The sequence below is a fragment of the Mustelus asterias genome, chromosome 25 (genome assembly GCF_964213995.1).
Source record: "Mustelus asterias chromosome 25, sMusAst1.hap1.1, whole genome shotgun sequence".
Classification (NCBI taxonomy): domain Eukaryota; kingdom Metazoa; phylum Chordata; class Chondrichthyes; order Carcharhiniformes; family Triakidae; genus Mustelus; species Mustelus asterias.
The window spans coordinates 4,582,326-4,606,054 of record NC_135825.1 but is presented as its reverse complement, the minus strand read 5'-3'; the positions used below and the strand labels follow the sequence as shown (position 1 = coordinate 4,606,054).

Here is a 23,729-nt window from a genome sequence, read left to right as displayed (position 1 = left end):
TGAGTTCATCTTAATTGAGTGACCATTTGACCCAATGTCTCAGGTAGGAATTTACATCCTCCCAAAGCATCAGCCACTTGGAAATGAGAAACCACAACCCCATTAGCCACTTCTGCAGATGCCTATGAAGGTCACTCTTAAACACTCCAAACCCCTTCGACAGAGACAGAGACACCCTTCCAATCACAGCGTACGAACAGCAAGAGCTACAGAACTGCTGGTCTTCTACCAGGATCACAGCAACACAACAAATAAAACCAAACAGAAACCTTGTATACTGAGCTGGAGACTTCCGCAAATTCAGCGCACTGCGAATACCAAGAGAGCCCCTGGTTTCTGTTGGAATCTGTATCTGTGCCCTGAAGCAATTCCTTTCCAAATTGAAGCAGAGTACCAAGTTCCTGCACTGATCGGGCACAGATTCGAAGCTTCACACTAATATATTAAGCCATTAAAATAACACAGTATTATGAAAGGCACCTGAATCCTACCTTACTCGTTGAGTGATTAAAATTATCACTTAGCTTAAACTGAGTGTAATTTTTCATTCATTTACTCAATGGTAAAACTGTGAACCCTTTTACTCTGCAGTATGCCAGGAATTTTCAACGAGAATTGTCTGCACATTTTTGACCTAATTATAGGAGAAAAGCTCAAAGCTAAACCGGCAAATGCAAACTGCTGTTCTTAGTATTTTTAGTCTTTTTCTTCAGAACTTCATTAACTCAGTAATACTAATTTTAATCAAAATACATTTCACGTTTCTATAATATCTCTCATGTATGGAGTCACAAAGTTGCAGAGTGGGAGGGGAGGGTGGAGAGAAAGTAGAAAGGTTGGGGTGAAACCCCAAAAGCACAGCAGGAGAAGACTTTTAAAGACAGGGAGGGAGATCGCAAGATGGAGCGTGTTAAGGATAAAGTTCCTGACGATAGGGATGCAATATTTATAAGAGGGACTGCCAGTGGTGTGGAAAAGGAGGCCAGGGACTGGTCTACACAGACCAGGGAGAGTTCCTGGAGGAATCTGGGGTAGAACTCTTGGAGAGAAAGAACTTTCATTTATATAGTACTGTTCACATCTGCAGGATGCCCTAATGCGCTTTATAGTCAAGTAATTACTATTGAAGTGTAGTCATCAATGTTAAGTAAGCAAATGCAGCAAGGTTCCACAAATAACAATGAGATAAATGACAATTAATCTATGTTGAATTTTTAATGCTAGTTGAGGTTTAAATGTTGTACAGTTCAATGGGAAACTACACTGCTATTTTTTCAATAGTACACTGGCTCATTTTTCATTCACTTTGAAAGGCAGACACTCAGTTGCGTCTCATTCGAAAGTTGGCACCTCTGACAGTGCAGCAGTCCCTCTGTCCCACACTGAGGGTGTCAGTCTGGATTACATGTACATTCTGCAAAGATGGGCAGTGGGGGAAGAGAGTGGTAGGACAGCGGGGTATTGCATAGATGAGAAGAGATGGCAGCATTTGGATGAGTTGCAGCTTGCAGAGGATGGGATGTGGCTGGGAAACATTTGATAAGTTAACCTTGCGATCATAAAAGCATGGATCAGGTTACAGCAGCACGGAGGTCGAGGTAGGGGCAGGTGGAGCAGGAATATAACGCATTCTACTAATTTATTAAAACATGACAGTTACTTCTTTTAAACTTCATTTAAGGTCTCATTTAATGGTAGAGAAAAGCCACATTTTTTAATCAAGGAATAAAAGGTTGGATCGTGGAACGTACATGGCAGTAACTCTCGGTCTGCTGTTTCAGTGCAGCTGGGATATGGATAGAAAAGATGACCTTTCTCCAAGGGATATGGGATCATTCGAAAAGCTGAAAGTAGAACAGTAACACAGATAAGATACACAACATTCACTGTAATAAACCACAGATGTTCCAGCAATGCAGCAGTCTCCAGAGTGAATGATTCTCTCCTTGAGAGATCTGGGTATTAGCAATTATAGCAAAATAAATGGTTCTAGCTTTAAATGACTGACCCTCAGACAAGGTAAGCTTGATATGTGCCACGTGTGTCTAAGAATAGCTGAACTTCAAGAGTCTACATAACCTGATGAAATATGGAGCTAATCACACCAGCAAAATCAGCTAGTCATAGAATCATAGAATCCCTACAGTGCAGGAGGAGGCCATTCGGCCCATCGAGTCTGCACCGACCACAATCCCACCCAGGCCCTACCCCCATATCCCTACATATTTACCCGCTAATCCCTCTAACCTATGCATCTCACGACTCTAAGGGACAATTTTTAGCATGGCCAATCAACCTAACGTGCACATCTTTGGACTGTGGGAGGAAACCGGAGCACCCGGAGGAAACCCACGCAGACACGAGGAGAATGTGCAAACTCCACACAGACAGTGACCCAAGCCAGGAATCGAACCCAGGTCCCTGGAGCTGTGAAGCAGCAGTGCTAACCACTGTGCTACCGTGCCGCTAGTGTGCATGTTAATTCTCTCATCATTCCTCAAATCGTGTTGCACTGTTGTGCAGCTCCTACGTTTTAACTTAATCCAATTTCCTGTGCTCCATATCGAGGGTGCCCAAACCTCTGCCTGCGTTCTTCACTTCCATGTTTTCTAACAGCCCAGCAAATAGCTGATTCAAGAGAAGCCCATTAGCAGAAAACATTGATCTGATAGCACAGAATGAAAGGTAACAAATCAGACAGTGAGTGATGCTGGTTCTTGCAGCAAGAGAACAATGGGCTCACGTACATCTCTCCCTCCTGTCTCAGCCAGTCTCAGGCATTTATGGGACTTCAAGTCCCAGAGGAACAGACATGAAGTAAAGGAAGACACAGGGAGAGAGAGGGAGGAGGGAGAACTGGAGAAAGGCAACCAGAATTGAAGAACAGAGAGTGTGTTCAAAAGCATAGGCGTACAAAGACACAAAGGTACTTAAACAGGCAAAAATACTGAATGAGAAGGAAATGTAATATCCAATTCCCCAATTTCATGATACAGCCCATTCTGGCACAAAGATCTGATTCACTTCTTCAAAACTTTGCATGCAGATCTAAATATCCAAACTCCACCTGCGTCTCCACATTGTGAACATTGGGAGAACTCGTAGCTACAACCCAATATTGGCTTTTACACCCCAAGCATCACATGGTGGAGGCACCAACACACTTTACCAGCCAGCAAGACGAGGGTTCACTTTAGCATTTCTCCCTTAGCCCTGGGAAACTGCTAGACAACTTCACCCGGAATTTAAATGCTTGTTCAGATGGAGCATTATGAGTCAGTGCTCATAATTACATACAGGGAGTCAGCTATTTCAGACAGGTCAAGATGGATAAGTAGGCAGGGGGAAGCCAGTGTGATCGCAGTACCATCTACAAACGCTCTTAAAAATCACATTTCCATACCTCTCACAAACATTTCAAAGTAATTCACATACAAAGAACTACAATGTCCACACATCAATCACTGCACTTAAAAATCATAGAATCCCTACAAGTGCAGCAGGAGGCCATTTGGCCCATCGAGCCTGCACCGACAACAATCCCACCCAAGCCCTATCCCCTTAACCCGTATTCACTCTGCTAATCTCCCTGACACTGAGGGTCAATTTAGTATGGAGAATCCACCTAACCCACACATCTCTGGACTGTGGGAGGAAACCGGAGCACCCGGAGGAATCCCACGCAGACATGGGGAGAACGCGCAAACTCCACACAGTCACCAGAGGCCGGAATTGAACCTGGCAGCAGTGAGGCAGCAGTGCTAACCACTGTGCCACCGTGCTGCCCTAATGGACTTCACAGTCCATTATTTTTGCACACAGCATGATTTCACAATCTGTTTTTTTGGGTGACACTGGCTGAGGAAAGGATTATAGCAAGAACAGGATAACTATTGCTCTTCTTCTTAAATTATGGTGTGGTTTCTTCAACATCCACCTAAATATAGATTTGTTATACCTAAAGAATGAAAGCACCAACCAAACTGAATCCCATCAGGCTGAGTTGTTCTCGCCTGATGATGCTTGAGGCGCTGTGAATAGGAAAACTATGCCGTTCCCTAACACTAATACCCTAATTTAATAAGTTCACCAACTAATGGAGATAAACTGTTAAAAATCTACATAAACTTCCCTTCTTCTTGTCTCATGTGTTAACTCTAGTTCTGCATCTAGGTGCAGCTAACAACAACTTTCAAACCTGTCCCTCCATCAACTCGGACAAGGGCAAAAGATGCACAGGAACACCTGCAAGTCCCCCTCCAGTCTTGGCTGGAACTTTCTCGCCGCACCAAAATCCTGGAACACGCTTCCTAAACCACTCTGGGTGAACCTGCGGATAGAATCTTGAGGCACTAGGATAAAGGGAGCCAGTGTTGGACACAAATCAAAATGAAAGGTATTTTCAGCCAACATATTTCCTTTCTCTTTCAGATACTGACTGGCCCGTACTTTCAATGATCAGTCTTTGCACTGTACGTTTACCCTTTAGAGTCTGGTTTACAACTGGTATTGACTCGACACAAGAAGCTCAATGTGGGAATCAACTGAAGTATTTCCAGATATACTGTAGTTGTAAGGTAAATGGAGGAGTGGCTTGATTTTCCAAGTCTCGGTGCCCCAAGTTAAACCCAGCCAATGCACTGACTGGTACAATACAATCACCAAGACCTATGGAAACACATTTAATCTGAGCGAGTATTTAGTAGTTTCTCATGATAGAAGGGAAATCTGGACTTAAAATTGTCCTGTCATAGACCAGAGTGTAAATACAACCTTCTAATTTTTCCACTGAGCATAAATGTATTTCAATCAATTTGTGCGTATATACTGAAACAGCAGCTAATGCACGTTGGACAGAATGCATCTGTTAGCACATACTAAACAGCTCCTAATAAACCTAATCCGTTGCAAAGAAATCCCTCAAGCTTTTACAGCCCCTCATTACCAGTCATTAAGATTGAGAAGAAACGGCAATGAAATTTGCATTCTAAAAAAAACTCACTACCCAAGACACAATTACCCACCCTCCCATCACCCTGCCAGCTGAAACTACCTGTAATCAAATTTCTGAGGCCCGTGTTTATAGTGCCCTTGGGCTTTGTGTACAGGAAGGAAACAGAAGGGTGTTTATGTGAAGAAGAGTGGTAGAAGAATGTTTAGGTGCTGATGGGGACCCAACAGCAACAGGGGTTTGTGATGATTTATTTACCAAAAAAAAGGGAGAGAGTTGAGTGATTGGTGAGAGATTGTGAACAGCAGCCTTGAGGTATTTTATCAACACAGCTCTCCCTTACCCTACAGTGCCATTAGATTATTGGTTAAAATAGGCTTCATTCAATATTGCATCCAGTAGGACTTTGTTCCAATTGACTCTCTTCTGATGACTTAATAAGTCACGGTCCGAGAAAATGTGCATAATAGGGTCTGATTTCACCCCCAGTATAACTTGTTATTCAAAGGAAAGCAGTGGTGTTCTCTCTGGTGTCTGACCAATATTTATCCTTCAATCACCATTACTAAAACAGCTCATCTCCTCATCACTGTTAGCAGGACCTTGCGATGTGCAAATTAGCAGACACGTTTCACTACATTGCCGCAGTTCAAAACGACTTAATTTGCTTCAAAGTGTGTTGGGACCTCCTCAGGTCATTGAAGACTTTTTATGAAAACAAGTTCTTTCTTTTCGAATTCTGGTTCTATACATGTCTCTGAAGAAGGATCCCATGGCATTATTAATGATAGAGCCGAAAGTTCTCCCAGTGTCCTGGCCAATATCATTCTCTCAAGCCTCAACACCAGTTGCTTTCATTCCGTTTGTGGGATTTTACTGTGCATAAAATAACTGTTAAGTTTACCTACATAATAGTAACCAATGGGCTTCAAAGCAATTAATGGTATGTGATACGCTTTGAGACATTTGAGAGATGTGTTAAGTTACTATAAAAATACATATCTTTTGCTCATTATGCTACAATAGGTAGGAAGATTGAGGGTGGCACGGTGGCATAGTGGTTAACACTGCTGCCTCTCAGCGTCAGGGACCTGGGTTCAATTCCAACCGTGGGTGGCTGTCTGTCTGGAATTGGCATGTTCTCCCCATGTCTGCGTGGGTTTCCTCCGGGTGCTCCGGTTTCCTCCCACAGCCCAAAGATGTGCAGCTTAGGTGGATTGGCCATGCTAAATTGCCCCTTAGTGTCCCAAGATGTGTAGGTTAGAGCATTAGTGGGGTAAATGCATGGGTTTACTGGGATAGGGTGGGATGCTCTTTCAAAGGGTTGGTGCAGACTCGATGGGCCTAATGGCCTCCTTCCGCACTTTAAGGATTCTGTGTCTAAGGTACCAATGTCCTTCATTTAGTTACTGAGAAAGCCTTTGGTTCAGTAGAATGGTCTCTCTCGCTGAGGTTATGCAGTCTGGAAAAAACCTGGGGGATCTTCTTCCACTAGGTATTTTTCACTGATTCAGGTCCTTTCCAAGTCCGGCATTTATACATGGTGGCTCTTCTTGAATACTAAGGCATTCCAGAGGGTTAAGAGTCAAACAGATTGCTGTGGGACTGGAACCATGTATAGGCAAGAACGGGTAACAAAGACAGATTTATTTTCCTGTTGGACATTATTGAAACCAGATGGGTTTTTATAACAATCACTGTCACTTTTACATATACCATTATTTCCAGATTTTGATAACAGAATTAAAATTCTCTTGATCACTGTGGTGAGATTTGAACTCATAATTTATGGGCGGCATGGTGGTTAACATTGCTGCCTCACAGTGCCAGGGACCCGGGTTTGATTCCCAGCTTGGGTCACTGTCTGTGTGGAGTTTGCACATTCTCCCTGTGTCTGCGTGGGTTTCCTCCGGGTGTTCCGGTTTCCTCCTACAGTCTGAAAGACGTGCTGGTTAGGTGCATTGACCTGAACAGGAATGTGGCGACTAAGGGAATTTCACAGTAACTTCTTGCAGCGTCTTACTTGTGACTAATAAATAAACTTTAACTTTGGATTATTAGTCCAATCGCTAATGCAGTAACATAACTACAACCCATACTTTCACCCTCATTACCAATAGGATATATCACCAATAAAGTGTGAGGGGCATTGGACAGGAGGATATTCCTCATTCAGCCATCCTCTCCTTCCCTGCAATGCCAAGCAAAGCCTTATACAGAAGTTGTGTGTACTTCCCCAGATATCTGAGGGGTTCAAATGGCAGGCTGGGATCATCAAGTATCTTCTTATGCACATGATGCGCATACATGATGTGTAGAGATTGTGAATAGAACATGGAAAGCAGGGCTAATGTTGATAAAGTTCGACTTGGAGCTATTACTGGCATTGGTACAATGGGTTAAACATTCCTGTAATCCAGAAACTTTGAAGAGTCTACGTTGGTCGTATCTACATTTTCAGTTCCTAGTTCAAAGATAACATATACAATTCCACAGATAAATTGCAAACTCATAAATATTGCCATTAAAATGCAAACAATCAGCAAAGCTGGCATGAAAAGTTCACTATTTTTTTAAAAACCAAATAAAGGTCTCAAAAGCCTTGATCAAGATCATTCCCCTCAACAAATCTCCCAATAAAGAATCACATGCTGGAAAATAATCACATCAGACAGAAGTTTAGAACTCAGGGAAACCCTTCACATTCCAGTTAATCTTCATTACAAAAACAGCATGAGTCTTGGAGCATTCAGACCATCCAATTAAATAAGATCACTTGAAAATCGCTTTGAATTAGGTTAGTGAGCTTTGACACGAACAGCAAAAGGATACTTACTGCCTTCCCACGTACAGTGCAATAGGTTAAGGGCCCCCTCTACTCTCTTCCAGTGTTGAAGGTGAAAGAAAGCATATGCTATTGCTTCACTGTCTCCCCGCTTCAGAATGTGTTCTGGAGGCAAAATTAAACTTTTCATTTCTAGTAAATACTGAGGGGAAAAAATGGGAAGAGATAAAAAAAAACGGATTAGTTGTTTTTAAAAAATCAGAGCAGTAAACATCAAAGTTTAACCATCTTTAAATATATAGGGACAGGAGGGATTTTTGTTTACAAATGGCTCGTGTTAAGGAGCATAGCTTCAGAAGGCAGGGAGCAAAGTTTAGGATTAAAGTTTATTTTTGCTCATTTCTCAGACCACATCCCATCCCCACGCATATTGGAAAATTATAGAGTACCTTTGATATGATCTGAACTTTCCTTCCGTAAGAAATTAATGTATTTAGTTATGGAACATTCCTATCCCCTCTCCCATTTATGAACCTCTCACTCTACCCCATCCTCTTCCTCCTCCTCTTCCATTCTTTCCCAATTTCCTAGTAAGAAGTCTCACAACACCAAGTTAAAGTCCAACAGGTTTATCTGGAATCACGAGCTTTCATCAGTCCACTCGCCTGTGTTGAGAAACTTCTTACTGTGCCTACTGCAGTCCAACAGGGGCATCATGGTCCCACTTTCCTGTTCTACTAGCTCGCACTCCACCCTCTGGAGAGGTTGGGGTTTGCCAGCAAGAGCCATATTTTGCAGAGGATAATTCCAACTCTGTCCTCATGAGACAAGATGTGGAGATGCCGGCATTGGGCTGGGGTAAACACAGTAAGAAGTTTAACAACACCAGGTTAAAGTCCAACAGGTTTATTTGGTAGCAAAAGTCACACAAGCTTTCGGAGCTCCAAGCCCCTTCTTCAGGTGAGTGGGAATTCTGTTCACAAACAGGGCATATAAAGACAGAGACTCAATTTACATGAATAATGGTTGGAATGCGAATACTTACAGCTAATCAAGTCTTTAAGATACAAACAACGTGAGTGGAGAGAGCATCAAGACAGGCTAAAAAGATGTGTATTGTCTCCAGACAAGACAGCCAGTGAAACTCTGCAGGTCCAGGCAGGCTGTGGGGGTTACAAATAGTGTGACATGAACCCAATATCCCGGTTGAGGCCGTCCTCGTGTGTGCGGAACATCGCTCGACAATCACCAGGCAAGACTGTTCTCTTCCTGTGGGGGAGCACTTCAGCGGTCACAGGCATTCGGCCTCTGATATTCGGGTAAGCGTTCTCCTAGGCGGCCTTCACGACACACGACGGCGCAGAGTCGCTGAGCAGAAACTGATAGCCAAGTTCCGCACACATGAGGACGGCCTCAACCGGGATACCGCTGCCTCACAGCGCAATTCCCGGCTTGCGTCACTGTGCAAACTCCACACAGACATTCTCCCTGTGTCTGTCTGGGGTTCCTTCGGGTGCTTCAGTTTCCTCTCAGACTCCAATATTTGTGCGGGTTAGGTTGATTGGCCATGCTAAATTGCCCCTTAGTGTCAGGGAGTTAGTGGGGTAAATAAGTAGGGTTATGGGATAGGGTTTGGGTGGGATTGTGGTCGGTGCAGACCCGATGGGCCGAATGGCCTCCTTCTGCACTGTAGTGCTTCTATGGATTCTATCTGTTTCAACCACTCCAATTGGCAATGAATCCCATACTCTTACCACTCACCCCTGAATGATTTGATCTATTCTGACTGACCTATTAGCAACTAATTTTTATTTACGCACCCTCCCCTTTTTGCATTCAACCACAGATGAAAACAGTTTCTCCACCAAAATAAACCCTTGCATAATTTTCAAGACACCTTTCAAGTCTTCCCTTACATCGTCACCAGGCTCACAACCTCACCACTCTCTCAGTCACCTCTGACCCGCCTTGACTCATGTGGATTTCACAGAGTCCTTCCTCTCAGTAATGATGCACGGGTTCAATCCTCAGTAACTTCACACAAGTCCCACTCAAAAGGGGCACAGTCAAGAGGTCTCGGTGCAGATGCTGCCCACCCTCTCACTCAGAGCGGAAACTAGCAAAGGAGGTTCAACTGAATTCTTCCACCACACAAAGGACCCTTTTATCTTTAAAGAACATCAATTAGACACAAGTTTTGACAGAAATGGGCATGTTAGAAACATGAATGAGGGAAACTTCTTCACTACCCACAAGTTCCAAATCAATGAGCAGAGGTCAGCAACAAGCTTTTCCCCCATTCATCCTCAGGCTGCGTGCAGCATTGACAAGACTGGCATCTATTGCCTATCCCAACGTTGCCCCAAAAAGATCTTCCCTGGGCCTTTTTAAAAATTCATAGGACATGGGCGTCGCTGGCTGGCCAGCATTTATTGCCCATCCCTAGTTGCCCGAGGGCAGTTGAGAGTCAACCATATTGCTCTGGAGTCACATGTAGGCCAGATCAGGTAAGGACAGCAGATTTCCTTCCCTAAAAGGACATTAGTGAACCAGATGGGTTTTTCCGACAATCGACAATGGTTTCATGGAAAATTCTTAATTCCAGATTTTTAAAAAAAACTTTTATTATTGAATTCCAATTCCACCGTCTGCCGTGGTGGGATTCGAACCCGGGTCCCCAGGACATTAGCCGAGTTTCTGGATTAATAGTCTAGTGATAATACCACCAGGCCATCGCCTCCCCTGCTCCTTGAATCATGTTATCTTGCTATTCGTCACAGCAGTTTTAATACTGGAGTCAGCTACTGTTCAGACGGTAGGATAAGGACGGTAAGTTTCCTTTCTGTAAGGCCGTTAATGAACCAGTTGGGCTTTTGCAGCTATCCAACAGCTTTGTGGTCATTTATGTTGAGCCCAGCTTTTTGCATCTAGATTTATTTGGTTATTTTTCTCAGGTTGCCATGGCGAGAACTGAACTAGCGTTCTCTGGACTACTGATGTCATTGTTGTTTCATCAACTTTCGATGAAGCTTCATGGGATGTTTATCCATGTTAAAGCTGCAATTTTAACTCCATTAAAAAAGGTCCTATGTAAGGCATTGTCAATGCTAAAGTGATCATGATCTTGAGTGACAAAGCAATGTCAATAGGCTGTATGGCCTACACCTGCTTCTCTTCCTTACTTTCTACACAGGAGATATTGGGACAACTTGTGAAAGAAATAGGTTTAAAGGAGGAGATGTTAGGGAGGGAATTCAACAGCTCATCATCATAGAATCCCCACAGTGCTGAAGGAGGCCATTCAGCCCATCGTACCTGCACCGACTCTCTGACAGAAGATCTTACCCAGGCCCACCCCCAGGCCCACCCCCACTGCCCTATCCCCATAACCCCACATATTTACCCCATTTATCCCCCTAATCTACACATCTTGGGACACTAAGGGCAATTTAGCATGGCCGATCCCACCAAACGTACACACCTTTGGACTGTGGGAGGAAACCGGAGCATCAGGAAAGAACTCACGCAGTCATGGAGAGAACATGCAAACTCCCCACAGTCACCCAAGGCTGGAATCGAACCCGGGTCCCTGGCGCTGTGAGGCAGCAATGCTAACCACTGTGCCACCATGCTGCCCATCATAGAGGAAACCTCTGTCTATAGCACACTCCATCCTATCCTCATGGCATCCAAGGAGCCATGGTGCTTAAGTCATTGTTGCAATCTCCACAAAAGGATAGTAGCCACACAAGACGGCCAAAGAGGGATTTCAAGACCAATTATTCTGAACTACTATAAGATGCATATATATATAAAGCTGTTTCAATTTGCAACATTTCTTGACACCAGCTCTGAATATCTAGAGACTGGGTTGAATTAGAGGGATGTCACCTGAACACACTTTTGTCAAATAATCGCTCTGGGGAAAGGGGGAAGGCAGGGGGAACAGACAGAGCAGCTCCGAGCAATATGTCTTGTTTTGGGAAATGTCACAAACGATAGGATTATTTACTAATCCGTTTTTCACACTGAGAAGTTTTCAGATTCATTTTCTGAAGGAATGCACTCAAGGTTTCTTAGACCCCCTTTAGATAAAGTAGATTTACTGCCTCAGTAGGTTCCCTTGGAGCATTAAGACCTACACTCTGGTGGCTAATACTGACGCTAATCCTGGCTAATCCCCTTCAGTCTGTTTTACAGAGCAAGGATCACTGGCGGACATTAAGTTGTTGTGGGAAAGCTCGCCTGAATGCCTGACCTCTGGTCTGACTCCTCACCTGCTCTCCAGTGCTTGTGGCTTTGACTGTATTATGCCATTTTCTTGAGAACAGAAGCCAAAGAAAACTCATACATTTGGTTAATTAGGTGCAATTGTGCAAAAAGAAAATAAAGCACCCGGGTGAGATGATTCTGGGACTCTTTTTTTTCAAATATTAGTTCTCTCTCAAGAGTTCTTTCATAGGAAAAAATGTACTTCAATCCCTGAATTATTAACGCTACAAGAATGTCAATTTTACAGTGACTGATTTAATCAGAAGCAAAAACAAATTCACTGAGATCACATGACAAATGGGTTTCCAACTGGAAACACACAAAAAAATCTCGCAATGTTGTGCATTTATATATATATGCAAGAACTACTTTCTTCATATAAAAAGTTTAAACTTCTCTCTCATATAAGCTCTTTTTCCCCTAAAGGTGCAGGGAGGTGGGACACTCTGTCTGAGCCTGCCTTTGGCTAAAGATGTGCAGCGCTTGATCAATCATGCACACCGTGATTTCGCTCTGCAATTAGCTTCCTCTGCTTACAATGTAATTGAGAGAGATGAGCGCACACAGTACAACACTGGGATAAACACAGACCCCTCAAGGTTACAGTCATTCATATCTACTTAATGAAACAGCTGTATTTGCTAAAGATTAGAGGCACTCAAATCCACACTCCAACTCTCAAGGCTGATGCTTCCATTATTTTATACCTTATTACCACAGATGGCTAAAGCCACTAAAAGGGGCTCCAGAAGGCCACTTCTCTTGACCTCCTACATACAGTGTTATTTTCACATCCTTGAAAAGTCAGTGATAAACAGACAAATAGTTTAGGAGGGGAAAAAAAAAGGAAAAACAACTCTGAGGGAAAACTGGGTGAGATATTCTGTCAATGAGTTAGGTTCTTCCACTGATGTGAGAAGTAGGGTTTCCTATTACTTGTCCCCTCACTGTACTCCTTTTAATGTGCAATGGATACAAGGTGTGTCGTGAAACTGGTATTTTAACAGTCGCGCAAAACAAACTCTTGCCCTCGTCAGCAGCGTCCAATTTTCCTATCCACTGGCTTGGATCATCTTGGATCAATTTTATCAGTCATAGAGTACAAGCACCCATTACCGCAAACTTGGAAGGATTCACTAGCACAGATTCATCACACGGAGTTGTGATAAGGAGTAAGACACCAACAGCCGGCAGAGGCACCATATTATAAAAAGGATGCGCAAGAAGATGGGGAAAAAAAGACTCACAAGGATGACACCAACAATACACCCATGAGGAAAGAGTAATCAGGCTGGTGCTCTCTTCTCTGCAAAGAGAAGGTTGAGGGGTGACTTGACAGAGAACTTCGAGATTATCAAAAGTTTTGATGTAAAGAAATGTTTCCACTTGTGGGGAAGACTAAAACTGGAGCTCATAGAGAGATAATAGTCACTAATTAATCCAACAGAGGATTCAGTGGTGGAAAGTACCAGCATGACGGGTAATAGTGACAAATACCACAGATGCATTGAAGGGGAAGCTAGCTAAGCACGAGGAAGGAAAGAATGGAGAAATGTACTGATATGGTTTGGGTGAAGAGGGATGGGCTCATGTGGAGCATAAACACCAGCATAGACCAGATAGGCTGAATGGCCAGCTTCTGTGCAATAGATTCTTTATAATCAAAGGACTAAAGTTTATTTATTAATCACAAGTAAGGCTCACATTAACACTGTAATGAAGTTACTGTGAAAGTCCCCTAGTCGCCACACTCGGGCGCCTGTTCGGACCAATGCACCTAACCAGCACATCTTTCAGACTGTGGGAGGAAACTGGAGCACCCAGAGGAAACCCATGCAGACACGGGGAGAACGTGCAAACTCCACACAGACAGTGACCCAAGCCGGGAATCAAACCCAGCTCCCTGGGGCTGTGAGGCAGCAGTGCTAACCACCATGCCACTCTCGTTGGTGCCCAGAAAATCCCCAACAGGCAAGAGGAGGAAAAAACTAGGAAAAAAACATGGGAGAAGAGGGAAAAAGAACAGAAAACTTTGGAACAAAGTTCTAATGGATGTTAATTTTTCAAAAACTGCTATTGTATTGCATCCATGTGAATGGAAATTAAGCAGTGCACATTACCGCATGAAAGGAAAGCTTGCATAGGACTAATAGTGGAATGCATTTTTCTCAACTAGTAAATACTTCATAAAGTCAATGCAGACCCTGATCATAGCTTTCAAGTTACAGCAGCTCACTTTAGCTACAAGTTTCATGGGGAACAGAAAAGACTCTCTGTAGCCTCCTTCAGTGCTTTAATTTCTTATGCTTCTTCAAGACAAAACAAGGCAGCTTAATTAGCAGAATAATATATTCATGAATTATTTCAGAAGGGATATCAGAAAAAGTACGAATGCTGTAAATCTGAAATAAAAACATGAAATGCTGTAGACCAACATAAGGTCAGCTGATTAGGGTCCAAAAAAAAGGCAGAACTATTCGTGAGAGTTTGAGTAATACAGACCAATCCATCTTCTATTCCCAGCACTCTCCATGTTAATGCTTCTCTCCAAACACTCCTGAATGTGTCAAATCCCCTCAGCCAGTAAAATAAACTCTGCAAGGATTATCCTAACAGTACGGACTGATGGGTCCACTGTGAGGGTTTCTCGAACAGCAGATACTGACAGGTACACTCTGCGAGGATCCACTAATGTACAGAGGGTTGCACTTTGCAAGTATTCGTGTAACAATGAGTGGTCTTTATCCTCTGCAAAAGGTTCCTTTTCCCTATCTGAAGTCAGCAGAAAATGATCTTGAACCTCAGGAACTCTGAAGAAACTGTTGAAAGTTCAAGACCTCCCCCCAAAAAACAGTGGCTCAGCAGGGAACCGCAGCTTAAGGTGTGTTTCTGAGATATAAAGAAACAGGTGGGTTCAGAGTTTAATTCGCAGCGTGTGCTAAGCTCAGTCCAAACAACAATTGGGATGCTGAAAATGACTACTGCACCTCTGGGTTTGGGAAACGGGAGGTGAATAACCAGCCAAAACATCCATCCCTTGATTACTACCTCATGGTAAGAGTTTTAACAACACCAGGTTAAAGTCCAACAGGTTTATTTGGTAGCAAATACCATTAGCTTTCGGAGCGCTGCTCCTTCGTCAGATGGAGTGGAAATGGCACATTTCCACTCCATCTGACGAAGGAGCAGCGCTCCGAAAGCCAATGGTACTTGCTACCAAATAAACCTGTTGGACTTTAACCTGGTGTTGTTAAAACTCTTACTGTGTTCACCCCAGTCCAACACCGGCATCTCCACATCATACTACCTCATGACCATCCAGCTGGTCACTGAATGAGGATTGACGACATACAGTAGTATAGTGGCTATGTTACTGGACTAGTAATCCAGGGAAAATGATCCTATCATGGCAGTCTAAGAATTTGAATTCAGCTTAAAAAGTTATTATTAGTTTAAAGAGAAAGGCGGTACACAGAGAGTTGAAATAACACAACTGTTTCACTGCCTTCCCTTACTGAAGGAGCTCTACCATCCTGACCCAATCTGGCTTATAAACGACTCCAGTCCCACACCAACATGGCTGACTTTTAACTCCCTCTCTGAACTGACACCAAAGCAATGCCGCTAGCATCAGGCAGCCAATGCCCACATTCCAAAAAATGGATAGGAAAATGGTTGGGCTGCACTGGCTTCTCTCTCAGTTGATCAGTCGGCTCACCCCTGCTCCCACAAGAGATAGTCACTTTCACAGACCCAAGCAGAAACCCAATTGTCCAGATAAAGAAAGCCCGTGAAAACACTGGAAGATAAATATCCTTTTTACTTTCTCCCAAAGCTGCAGAAAAATAAAGTGGGAACACTTGAAACTCCTCACATTTAGCACCTCCTACGTGACCTTCTGATTACAATGTATTCAAATTTTACGCAATTGTTGAGGTTTTTGAAAGCCAGACCAAAGATCAAAGCACCCTCAACTATCATCTATAAAGCAATCAATACTTGTGCAATGCCCAGCAGCAAATTGACAGCCTAAAGAGAATTATTTGATCTTTATCCATCTAGTCACTAATAGCTTCCAGCTTTGGTTCGCTACAGAGGCAAGGGCCTATGATCCATCAGCTTTGAAGGTCCACTGTACAAAAGTCAGCAAACATACTCTCAGTGCACAGATCAAAACAACTCCAATTCGTGCACAATTCTACACTCACAGATGTTCTCCCAAAGTGTAAAAAAATTGTTTAAAAAATTAATATCCAAAGAAATTAGGCGAGAATTGAGTTTTACAAGTGTGGATTTTGTGCTTTCTACTTGGCTTGATATTCTTACGAAGCCACGGGAGCTTCTGGGAAAAGGGACCCTTTAAATCTCTCCAAGTGAATTAGAATCAGGTGTGGTTTTAATGCAGAAATTAGAGCCATGACTCAATAATTGGACTGTACTTTGTGCAATCTTTTGGCTTGCTGTTTGAAATCTAACGATGGTCAAAATCTGTGTGAACTCTACAATGCAGATTTCCAACCAAATGTTTTTTTTTTAAAAAAGATCAACCCATACCAAGATGTCACAGAGTAAGCAGAAAAGTTAACTTTAACTACTGCAGACTTTCCTTTCCCTCTCCTCGCGACATGGCAGGCTTCCATTTCTTCCCCACCCCTGGATCCCCCTAGTCGTAAGCTCCAGCTCGTGACACCTTCCTGCAGCCACACTAAAGCCCCCAGCTAGACTGCTCTTAATCCAGCTGCTGACAGAGGAACAATAGTAACCCTGGAGAGTTTTCCCCTCCTTGGGCACAGTTAAGCAGCATTCTCATTTTTCCGTTTTTACTTGCTGCCACCATGGACAACACAAACAGAATGCATTATCCCTCAGTCCGTGACCCCGAAGTGAGGCTCGAATCACAGAAATTTACAGCTCACTAGGAGTCCATTCGGCCCATCGTTGTATGTACTGGCTCACAACGAACTGTCCCAGCCCATTCTTTAATACAGCCCTGTAAATTTTCTCCACTTCAAGTAGTTATCCAATTCTCCTTTAAAAGTTACTACTGAATTTGTATCCACCATCTTTTTAGGCAGTGTGGTCCTGATCAAAAGAACAAAGAAAATTACAGTACAGGAACAGGCCCTTCGGCCCTCCAAGCCTGCACCGACCATGCTGCCTGACTGAACTAAAGCCCCCTACCCTTCTAGGAACCATATCCATCTATTCCCATCCTATTCGCACATTTGTCAAGACGCCCCTCAAAAGTCACTATCATATCCGCTTCCACTACCTCCCCGGATAAATGAGAGGTGATTTTGATAGATCGAATCAGGGCAGGACTTACTTAGTCACACCAACTTGCTGCAAAAAAACACTTCTTCTGTAGTTCTTTTATCAATCATGCTATTTGGGCATTGGTGTCCATGTTGTTTCACTGGTCACGCTAAAATCACCAATCAGTGTCGTTCTTAAATCTGCAGACAGCGAAATGCACGACAAAAGCAATCTACGTATTTTTCACTGTGCAGAATTTCAAGACAAGTGGGTTGAAGTCACACATTAATGCAGCGGTGCCTCACAACGCCAGGAACCTGGGTTCAATTCCCGGCTTGGGTCACTATCTGTGCAGAGTTTGCACATTCTCCCCATGGGTTTCCTCCGGGTGCTCCGGTTTCCTCCCACAGTCCAAAAAACGTACTGGTTAGGTGTACTGGCCATGCTAAATTCTCCCTCAGTGTACCCGGAGTGTGGCGACGAGGGGATTTTCACAGCAACTTCACTGCAGTGTTAACGTAAGCCTGCTTGTGACAATAATAAATAAACTGCTGTAGAAAATGTTCGGTTCATATTTTGAGCTGCAAACAATGCTTTAATGGCCTGCAAATAATTCTACTTTTTTTTTTACTGTGGGACATCTCACTTGCAAAACCAGAGAGTCAAACAGAAATCCAAAGGCTTGTAAAATTAAATCTTTCCTGATGTGTTCAGGCAGTGCCCATGTTTTACCTAATACTTGCACTGCACAAAAATAACTAAACGGAATATTGCACGAGGCAGAATTGTTTAATGAAAATCCTGAAGATTAATTGTGCTGGCTTTTTGCGTGGTGTAACTTTAAGGCTGATGGATGGTTAGGAGCTTGCCTGTGTAGCACACACTAAAGCTGGAAGCTATTAGCGGCTGGATGGATAAAGATCAAATAATTCTCTTCAGACTATCAATTTGCTGTTGGTCAGTGCACTAGGTGAGGAGGGGCAGAGCCCAGCTTAATCTGAGGCACAGGTGCTGGCAACCCTATTGATGTTGAGCCCCGGCTCCTGCTGTGACCACCACGCAGCGGATTACTCCACCCACTCCAGAAATAAGGCACATCGTGCAGGGGATTTGTGACTCACAACGAACACAAGGAAAAAAAAAACCCGCTGAAATGAATGCTTGCCTCCGAGCAGTATCATGAAAGCAGCACTGCTTTTCCCAAACAGTTTCACAGCTGGATTAACTAAGCACCTTGTAACCACGTGGAGAACAAAATCCTTTTCATCCAAAAACAGTTGCAGCAATGGTATTTTGCTGCTAAGTTACTGAGCAACTCTCTGGAAATGTCGAGCTGCATTCATTCCTTTCTTTTCCACAGAAGCTATTCCCAAAAACTGATTGGCGAGACCGCTGCAGGAACAGTTTGAATGCACGGCAGTGACTGCAAATTTATCTCACGTAAAGAAGCTGCTGAAGAAACTCTCAAAACTAAGGGTTAAATAATTATGCCAATGCTATAAATAACGTTTGATCACAACAGACCTTTACAAGTGATGGAAATTTACAGCACAGGAGGCCATTCAGTCCACTCCATCTGGGCTGGCTCTTAAAAGAGATACCCACTTTGTTCCTGCCTCTTCTCTTCCCACCATTATCTTATAAGTTTTTCACCCTTAAATATTTATCCAATTCACTTTCAAAAGCTAATGGGATCTTGCTCTAGGTTGGTGTCTGTGAGCAGTTTTGGTCTTCATATTTAAGGAATAACATACTTGTGTTGGAGATGATATACCAAGGTTCATTAAATCGGTCCCTGGCCTGAGGAGTTGTCCTATGGTTAGAGGTTGAGTAAATTGGGTCTATATTTTCTGAAGTTTAGAAGAATGAGACACAATCTCATTGACACATACAACACTCTGAAGGGACTTCATAGGGTAGACGCTGACAGATCGTTTTCACTGGTCGAGAATCTAAAACACGGGGTCACAGTGTCAGGATAAGGGGACGGTTATTAGAGTCAGAGGTTTACAGCATGGAAACACGTCCTTCGGTCCAACTTGTCCATGCTGCCCTTTTTTTAAACCACTAAGCCCACATTTGGCCCATATCTCTCTATACCTATCCTACCCATGTAACCGTTTAAATGCTTTTTAAAAGACAAAATTGTACCCGCCTCTACTACTGCCTCTGGCAGCTCATTCCAGACACTTACCACCCTGTGTGTGAAAAAATGCCCCTCTGGACACTTTTGCATCTCTCCCCTGTCACCTTAAACCTATGTTTTAGACTCCCCTACCTTTGGCAAAAGATGTTGACTATCTAACTGATCTATGTCCCTCATTACTTTACAGACCTCTATAACATCACCCCCTAAGCCTCCTACACGCCAGGGAAAAAGGTCCCAGTCTATCCATCCTCACCTTATAACTCAAACCATCAAGTCCCGGTAGCATCCTGGTAAATCTTTACTGCACTCTTTCTAGTTTAATAATACCGTTTTGATAATAGGGTGACCAGAACTGTACACAGTAAGGACTGAGGGGATTAAAAATTACTTCACTCAAAGGGTTGTGAATCTTTGTAATTCTCCACCTTAAGATGGTTGTGGATGCTTCATCGTCGAATACATTTCAGGTTGGGATAGCCAGATTTTTGGTGTCTCGGGAATAAAGGAATATTGGGAATGGGCAGGAGAGTGGAGTTGAAATCCAAGATTAGCCATGATTTTACTGAATAACAGAGTAGCTTGACAGGTCAGACGGTCTACTTCTGCTCTTGTTTCTTGTGCTGTTGTACATATCCTATTAACTCTCAGTAAGTAGATTTTTCTCACCTCTCCTTTATTTGGCATTTCCCAGAGAAGAGTTTTCTCCAATTTGTCTCAACAAAAGCCCTCATAATTTTAAATATCTCAGAAATATCTCCTCTCAGCTTCCACTGTTCTAATTAAAGATGAACCAGTTTCCCCTGATAACTAAAGTCTCTAACCCTAGTATTACCTTAGTAAATGTCTCCTGCATCCATCTCCACTGCTCTGACATACTTCCCAAAGGTAGGTACCCACAATTGAACATATTTTAATTGCTGCCTAGGATTGTATATGCTTTTAAAAAAATAAATCTCATTAACATGCCTTGAAACTTTTAAAGATCTGCATATCTGAGCCCTAAGTATCAACGGGTCAGAGTTTTACAGCACAGTAAGAGGCCCTTCAGTCCATCGCGTCTGCACAGGCCATCAAGCACCTATCTATTCTAATCCCATTACCCAGCACTGGGACCGTGGCCTTGTATGGTATGATGTTTACCAGGTGCCCAGTTCCACTCTTCAAAATTCCCTTGCTAGCTCCTCCTCATCTCATCCTCTACCTCTCTTCCTTAAGACTCTCCTTAAGACCTCACTCTTCCCTCCTAGTGTCTTTTTTGCCCTTGACATCTACTTTCCTTACACTTCTATAAAGCATCATGACATATTTTAACATTAAATGTAACTGACGTGTAAACACATGTTACCGCTGGTTTTAACCCATGATGGAGGGGAGTTGGTATAGTCAACAGAACATAGAAGACAAAAACAGAAAATGCTGGAAAATCTCAGCAGGTCTGACAGGATCTGTGGAGAGAGGACAGAGCTAATATTTCAAGTCTTTGGGAAAATGGTTATAAGTTGCAAATGCAACTCAAATGTATTCATTACTGCTCAGTGCAAACTACTCTCTCCCACGACAACACTACATTAACGTAACAAAGAAACTTCAGACAGATCAAATATACTGACAAGTTTGTTTTGACCCATTGTCAATCCCTCAAATCAGTAAGCCAGCCTTCAAATGGCAAGACCAACATACAAGCAAAACAAAAAGAACCTAAGAGACAAGGCGACAAACTCAAACTTAGATCCAAACCTCCATCGTCTCTGGTATCACTGAATCTTAATGCAGTTATTTCAAACATCTCAACCTGACAAAATTACACAAGAGGGAGGGAAATAGAGTGAAGAACTGTTTGCCTGATACTTCATAGAATCCTACAGTGCAGAAAGAGGCCATTCGGCCCATCGAGTCTGCACCAACCACAATCCCACCCAGGCCCTATCCACATATCCCTACATATTTACCCACTAACCTATGCATCCCGGGACACTTAGGGGCAATTTAGAATGACCAATCCATTGGACTGTGGGAGGAAACCGGAGCACCCGGAGGAAACCCACGCAGGCACAGGGAGACTGTGCAAACTCCACACAGACAGCGACCCGAGCCGGGATTTGAACCCAGGTCCCTGGAGCTGTGAAGCAGCAGTGCTAACCACTGTGCTACCGTGCCGCCCATACTTGCTTCACACAAACACAGTTTGGTCATGCAGCACGTCTATATAATGCCGTTAGCATCGTCAAATGTTCCCTTGAGTTTCACAGAAACATTTAAAACAAAATCTGACACAGTTACATGAAGAGATGATAGGTGAGATAACCAAAAGCTTGGTCAAAGAGGCAGCTTTTGGGTAATATCTTAAAGGAGGAAAGGGACTAAGAGACGCGCAGAGATTTAGGAAGGGGGATTCCAGAGCTTAGGTCCCAGGCAATGGAAGGCACGGCTCCCAATGGAGGAGTGATTAAAATCGGGGATGATCATGAGGCCAGAGTCAAATGAGTGCAAATATCTTGAAGGGTTAGAACAAAGAACAGTACAGCACAGGAACAGGCCCTTCGGCCCGCAAAGCCTGCTCCGATCACGTTTACCTATCTAGATCAGCAGCTTATATCCCTCGATTCCCCGTTTGTTCATGTGCCTACCAAGATAAGTCTTAAATGTGGCTAACGTAACTGCCTCAACCACCTCACTTGGCAGTGCATTCCAGGCCCCCACCACCCTCTGTGTAAAAAACTTCCCCCGCACATCTCCACTGAACCTTTCCCTCCTTTATCTTGAACTTGTGCCCCCTTGTAATTGTCATTTCTGCCCTGGGGAAAAAGCTTCCAACAATTCACTCTATTCGTACCTCTCATAATTTCTGTCAGGTCGCCCCTCAGCCTCCGTCTTTCCAGGGAGAACAATCCCAGTTTATTCAATGTGAAGCTGAGGAGATTGTACGGATAGGGAAAGGCGAGACCTTGCAGGAATCTGAGAACAAGCTTGAGAATTTTAAAGCCAAGACATTGTTAGATTGGGAGCCAATGTAGGCCAGCGGGCACAGACAGAGGTGAGAGATGAAAGGGATTTGGTGCACGTTAAGATACATGCAGTATTGAATGATCTCAAGTTTACAGAGGGTAGAATCTAGGAGACAATCCAGGAGCGTATTGGGAATCAAATGTAATATTTCCAAGTTTGCTGACAACACAAAACCTGATAGGAATGTCAGTGATGAGGAGAATGCTAAAAAAGGCTTTGAGGTGATTTAGACAAGTTGAGTAAGTGGGCAAATACATGGCAGATGCAGTATAATGTGGATAACTGTAAAGTGGATAACTGTTGGAGAAACGGAACGGCAGAGGATTATTTAAAAGGTGATGGATTGGGAAATGTTGGCGTACAAAGGGACCTGGGTGTCCTAGTACACCAGTCACTGAAAGCAAGCATGCAAGTACAGCAAGCAATTAGGAAGGCAAGTGATATGTTGGCCTTCATTGCAAGAGACCTTGTGCACAGGAGCAAGGCTACCTTGCTGCAGCTGTACAGGGCCTTGGTGAGACCACACCTGATGTATTGTGTGCAGTTTTGATCTCCTGACCCAAGAAAGGATTTACTCGCCATAGAGGGAGTGTGGTGAAGGTTTACCAAACAGATTCCTGGTATGACAGGATTGTCATACGAGGAGAAATTGGGTCGACTGGGCCTATATTCACTGGAATTTAGAAGAATGAGAAGGAATCTAATTGAAACATATAAAATTCTGACAGGATTGCACAGACTGGATGCAGGGATGTTGTTTCCTCTGGCTGGGGTGTCTAGAACAAGGGGTCACAGTCTCAGGATATGGGATAGGCCATTTAGGGCTGAGATTTCCTTCTATCATTCAGGGCTATGAGCCAAGTGCTGGCAGATGGGATTAGGTGGGAGTTCAGGTGTTTTTAATGTGTCGGTGTAGACTCGATGGACCGAAGGGTCTCTGCTGCACAGTATGATTCTATGAGATGAGGAGACACTTCTTCGCTCGGAGAGTGGTGAAACCTGTGGAATTCTCAACCACAGAGCGCTGTGGAGGCCAAGTCACTGAATATATTTAAGAAGGAAATAGATATACCCCTAGATTCTAAAGGTGTCAAGGGGTATGGGGAGAGCACAGGAGTATAGTGTTGAGTTAGATGTGATCTTTCTTGACACCCTAGCTATGACTGTAACACTACATTCTGCACTCTCTCGTTTCCTTCTCTATGAACGGTATGCTTTGTCTGCATGGCGCGCAAGAAACAATACTTATCACTGTATGTTAATACATGTGACAATAATAAATCAAATCAACCATGAATGGCGGAGCAGGC

The 23,729-nt window shown here is 43.4% G+C and overlaps 1 protein-coding gene across 6 annotated transcripts in view; it reads right to left on the bottom strand.

Annotated features, from left to right (window-relative positions):
- Positions 1-23,729, bottom strand: part of LOC144511765 (suppressor of tumorigenicity 7 protein homolog) — a 164,142-nt gene that overhangs the window by 22,353 nt on the left and 118,060 nt on the right. For 2 of the 6 annotated variants that reach the window (XM_078242022.1, XM_078242025.1), the window contains exons 12-13: positions 7,803-7,938; positions 1,752-1,844 (exon numbers count right to left, since the gene is read on the bottom strand). In XM_078242022.1, coding sequence (XP_078098148.1) covers positions 1,752-1,844; positions 7,803-7,938 — 229 coding nt within the window. Of the gene's footprint in view, positions 1-1,751; positions 1,845-7,787; positions 7,939-23,729 lie in introns of all 6 variants that reach the window. The other 4 variants (XM_078242021.1, XM_078242024.1, XM_078242023.1 and 1 more) reach the window with 2 other exon arrangements.